Here is a 5,282-nt window from a genome sequence, read left to right as displayed (position 1 = left end):
AACCCACCAGCCACTCCTCGGAAGAAAGGTTGGGCAATCTACTTCCATAGTGATACTGCCTCGGAAACCCAAGGAGGGGTTGCTATGAGTCAGGTCCGACTCCATGGCACATAACAACAACAACAACAAACCAAAAACCAAGCCAGTTGCTGTAGAGTTGATTCTGACACCTGGTGATCCCATGTGTATCAGAGTAGAACTGTGCCCCATAGGGTTATCAGTGGCTGATTTTCTGGAAGTAGATTGCCAGGCCTTTTTTCCTAAGTCCCTCTGGATAGACGCCAACCTCCAACCTTTTGGTTTGCAGCCAAGTGTTTTAACTGTTTGCACCAACCAAGAAGCCCTCACATCCACTAGGATGGCTAAAATAAAAAGACAGATAATAATACATGTTGTCAAGGACGTGGAAATTGGAACCCTTCCTTATACACAGCTGGTGGTCATGTAAAATAGTACAGCCACTTTGGGAAATAGTTGATCAGTTCCTTAAAAGTTTAAACTTAAGAGTTACCATATGACCAAGAAGTTCCACTCCTAGATATACATCCAAGAGGAATGTCCACATAAAAACTTGTACATGAATGTTCACAGCTGTATTATTCCTGACAACTAAAAAGTAGAAACGATCCAAATGTCCATTAACTGATAAATGGATAAATAAAATGTGGGTATAGCCATACAATGGAAGATTATTTGGCAATAGAAAAGAATGAAGTACTGATGCATGCTAAAACATGGAAGGACCTTGAAAACATTATGCTAAGTGAAAGAACCCAGTCACAAAAACACTGCCTATTACATGACTCCATTTATATTAAATGTCCAGAACAGGCAAATCCAGAGACAAAAAGCAGATTAGTGGTTGTCAAGCCAGGGTGGAGAGGTGGGGGTAGGTACAGAGGGAAAATCGGAGTAACTGCTAATGGGAATGGGCTTTCCTTTTGGGGTTATGAAAATGTTCTTGAATTAGTTAATGGTGATGGTTGCACAACTCTGCCAGCATACCAAACACCAATGAATTGCATACTTTAAATTAGGAAATTGTATGATATGTAATTATGTATCAATAAAGCTGTTATATTTTTTAAAAGGACAAACACTGGTTACAAAGTAAGACTACTAGTCTATCTCAGTAAAAGCTATGTCTTTGTGAATAAGAAGTATAACTGTAGAAATGACAAACCCAAACCAACCCAAACCCATTGCCATTGAGTTGATTTGGACTCATAGTGACCCTATAGGACCCACAGGGTTTCCAAGGCTATAAATATTTATGAAACAGACTGCCGTATCTTTCTCCTGTGGAGCAGCTGGTGGGTATGAACTTTCAAGCTTTCAGTTAGCAGCCAAGCACTTTAACCATTGCACCACCAGGGCTCCCTTTGTAGAAGTGGCAGAAACCCAAAATCATTTAAAGCAGAAAATAAAAACATATCAGAGGGAAGAAGGGGAAATAATCTGTATTTGAGTTTCAAGATACTGGGTCTGTTGGGGTCATATCATCCCAAATGTATAGATACTAAATTTTGCATATCTCTAAATTCAGACTTTCTTCTCACCTGAAAACTATCAGTTCCAAAAATAAAGGATCAAGAGGAGAGGTGAGATAACATCAGAATAAGAACATATATTGCATCCCCAAACTGCAAAACGAGAGTATTTGTTTAGTATCTAAAATATACCATTTCCTAAGGTGAATTTAGAAACTTGCTCAAATTTAATTAGAAAACTTAAAGTCTTCAAGTTCTGAAGCTACATGTAAGATATTGCCAGCGAGACTAGTGCTGTCACTGTTTGAGATTCTGGCCAAAGCATTTCAGAGCAAAGTGAAGGGCTTGCCATGCTACCTTATCATGCACCTCCTTATAAGGCATCACTTCATAAGGAGACTGCTATAGATTGAATTGTACACCCCCTTCCCCAAATAAAAGTGGTGTAAATCCTCACCCTTATACCAGTGGTTAAGCTCATTTGGGAATGGTTTTTCTTTGTTATGTTAATGAGACCATATTCATGTAGGGTGTGTTTTAAGTCAATCTCAATTGAGATACAAGAATTCAAGCAAGCAAGCAGAAATGGGGAAAGATAGATGCCACACCACAGGAAGATTACCAGGGAACCAGTGAGCAAGGACCTTCCCTCAGAGCTGACAGACACTATTTCTGTTACAGCAGCACTAGATGACTAACACAGAGACTGTAAAATAAATCAATGCAATCTCTGACTAGAGTCAATCGAATCTCTTTATGTTGCAGTGTTAGATGATAATAGAGAAGTTTCATGGCTGTTAGCAGATACAGTATCAACACACTTTTGGCAACAGAGAACAATTAGATAGTAAAGGATTTCCTTCACATATTTTGGTCTTTAACTTTGAAGACTAAAATCCCTTTATTCCTACTATGTTCTAATCAGGCATCATTTGAATGGGAAATCAGCTTATTCCTACTTTAAAAACAGGCAAGCCATTAATTGATCCAATGTGTTGGCATTTCTTTAGAATCCTTTTAGACGGTAACAAATGATACCTCTTATTCTATTTTGAAAGAAGCTGAGTTTAAGATTTCAGGTATATGCACATGCGTGCACACACATACACAAACACACACACTCCATTTAAAGAAGCTTGCAAAGCCTGTTGATCATCTTCTTGGAGTTTAAAGAACAACAACAAAAATCTTCATCCTATACTCATGCAAGGTTTTACATATGAAATAATATGTCTATTTAAAGATATTTTACATGACTTAAAATGCTCTTTCATAGTTTTTAAAATCCTTAAATATCATAAAGTTTAAGTACACTGCTAACAAGAAGGCTGGTGGTTCAAACCCACCAGCCACTCCTCAGAAGGAAGACTGGACAATTTACTTCTGTAGTGATACCGCCTCGGATACCCAAGGAGGGGTCGTTATGAGTCAGGTCCAACTTGACAGCACATAACAACACCTGTGAATCAGGTCAAAATATAATAGTTTTCCCCCAGAAAACTGTTGAGCTCAAGAAAATATACCAAATGTTTCTAAAGTGCTGTATGGTAACTTGTCTAAGAAGTTAACTACTCCCTTTCTCTTCATTAAGCAATTCACTGCATTTTTCTGGGCCCTGTATTTGAAAATTTCCCCACACTAAACAACCTGTTTGTGTTAAGGTTGATATGTTTCCTTGACTAAAACAGCTGGTGCAGATTACTGGAGGCAAGCCAACTGTATATTTCACTAATAGGTGGAATGAGTTGTAGGAATGGAAACCTGTACCCAAAGAGAACAGAGTCACCCACCTCAAAAAAAAAAAAAAAAAAAACTAGCCAAAGATTGATATTCCATTTTAGTGGCATAACTGCTTATTAAAATCTGGCTTCTTTAAAAAATTCTATTTTTACTATATGACTCTAGCCAGAAAATGTGCCAGTCATTTCTGTTCTTTCTTCCTCAGGCTGCAGGCCACAGGGACCCCTCTGGGAAGCAGTGCCTACTTCTCAGGCACATGGAAACGAGCAGCAATAATGGACTCAAAGGCAACGCCATTGAAACTAAATTACCCTGGAGATTGCCACCCCCCCCCACACACACACACACTTTTTGGTTCCTACCACAGGAAACATGCTTTTATTTGGCATACATGTAAATATCAAGTTTGGGAGAGGAAATGATAAGTCAGAGTCCACTAGACTGTAACTTTTGGGGTGAGGGGAGTTAAAGGATTCCTAGTCCTGGTACCCTGCAATCATTTAAAAAAAAAAAAAAAAGTTATTCGTTCTACCCTGCAATCAGCTCATTTTTGCCAAAAAAGAAAAGTTTCAGCATATGTAATCTCTCAATCAGACAAAGGCTAATGCAATACTGGAAAGGTAAGCCTAACTTTATGGCCACCATGCACTTCTTGTATGTGTTGGATTGTTATTATTTACCATCAAGCCTGCCTGTCAGCTTCTCCGGATGACAGCTTGGCAGAGAACAGTACTTTTAGTATTATTTATGACGTGAATAAACCCAACTGGGGTAGAGGCGGGAGGAGTGCGGAGAACTCTTAATCTCCCACAGAGAGCTGAAACCTGACTTGAAGGAGCGAGTTAGTTGTAGTGTGCTGCCAGGAGGCAACTCTACCTACCTCTTGATACACAAACGCTTACATCAGGAGTATACCTGATGCACACACCCTAGTGCAGAGCTGCGTTATCAGATCTACCGGTTCCGAACAGGTGCGGGACCGTTCACTAAACGAGAAAAAATATCTGAGCCCAGCCCTGCAAACCCCACCCTTCAGAGCTGCCTCGGAAAAGTTAGCCCACCTTGGCCGACCCTCCCACGATCAGCCCTTTGTCAAGCGGAACACACTCTCTAGTACCACCCACAATACAAGAGTATTTACAAAGAGTCCGCTCCTCTTTGTAAACCCCCGAAGTGACGAGGCGCAAAACTTAACAGGTCCAGGGAACAGAAAAGCGTCTTCCGCGCAGCAATGAATTTCACAGAAAGGATCTGGCTGGCAGTGTCTAGATTCTTCTCGGCGCCTCCATTCCCTCCATCTCCCCTCCCCCGCATCCGCGCCCGCCCACGCCCGCCCGGGCCACTCACCTGCGTGGGACATGGTGATGGTCTCATTGGTGTTGGAGCCCACGTTGAAGATGACCACGGCGGAGGCGTTCTGCAGGAACGCGTTCCGGATTTTATCCCTATAAGTGCAGTTGCCCTTGGGGATGAGAGCTATCCAGTTCTTGCCCTGAGTAGGGACGGTGAACTTGGTGTTGGGATCGCAGGCCAGGCGGTCGTGGGCCGAGCTGGCCATGACCACCTCCCCGCGAGCGTCCTGCTTGGGCGAGTGCTCTCCGTAGCGCCCGCACTCGGTCTTCTCTGTGTGCAGCTCTGCGCTGCCGACGCCGCTTACTGCCCCGGCCCCGGGGTCCAGCGCCGGCTCGGCGTAGGTGATGTTCACGAAGGCAGTGTACCATTCCTCCTTCTCGGCCACGGTGAAGTCCAGGCAGAGCAGATGCACGAAACAAAAGGAAAGCAGCCATGTTGAGAGAGCCAGACTGCGGCACGCTTGGATGAGAGACATTGCCATCTTTTCTGCCGGGGCCCCCTTCCCGCCCCCCGCACCCTCCCCCCGTCCCGTCCCTCCTCCCCACCTTCGACCAACCCCCGGCCGGCCGCTTCTCCTCCTCCACCTCCTCCTCCTCACTCCTGGGCCTGAGGTGCCGTGGCCGGGACGCGCAGCCGCTGCGGGGAGCGGATTCCAGGCGAGCCAGCAGCGCCGACCCCTTTCTCTCTTAGCCGGAGCGC

General features: G+C 43.8%; 1 protein-coding gene across 1 annotated transcript in view; it reads right to left on the bottom strand.

Annotated features, from left to right (window-relative positions):
- Positions 1 to 5,064, bottom strand: part of RNF150 (ring finger protein 150) — a 433,071-nt gene extending 428,007 nt beyond the window's left edge. The window contains exon 1 of the mRNA XM_007941198.1: positions 4,578 to 5,064. Coding sequence (XP_007939389.1) covers positions 4,578 to 5,064 — 487 coding nt within the window. The remainder of the gene's footprint in view (positions 1 to 4,577) is intronic.
- Positions 5,065 to 5,282: the final 218 nt, after the last annotated feature.

This window comes from Orycteropus afer, unplaced genomic scaffold (genome assembly GCF_000298275.1).
Source record: "Orycteropus afer afer isolate SDZICR_OR568_19922 unplaced genomic scaffold, OryAfe1.0 scaffold00076, whole genome shotgun sequence".
Taxonomy (NCBI): domain Eukaryota; kingdom Metazoa; phylum Chordata; class Mammalia; order Tubulidentata; family Orycteropodidae; genus Orycteropus; species Orycteropus afer.
Note: the sequence above shows the minus strand (reverse complement) of the source record. Positions and strands in the feature narration are given on the sequence as shown.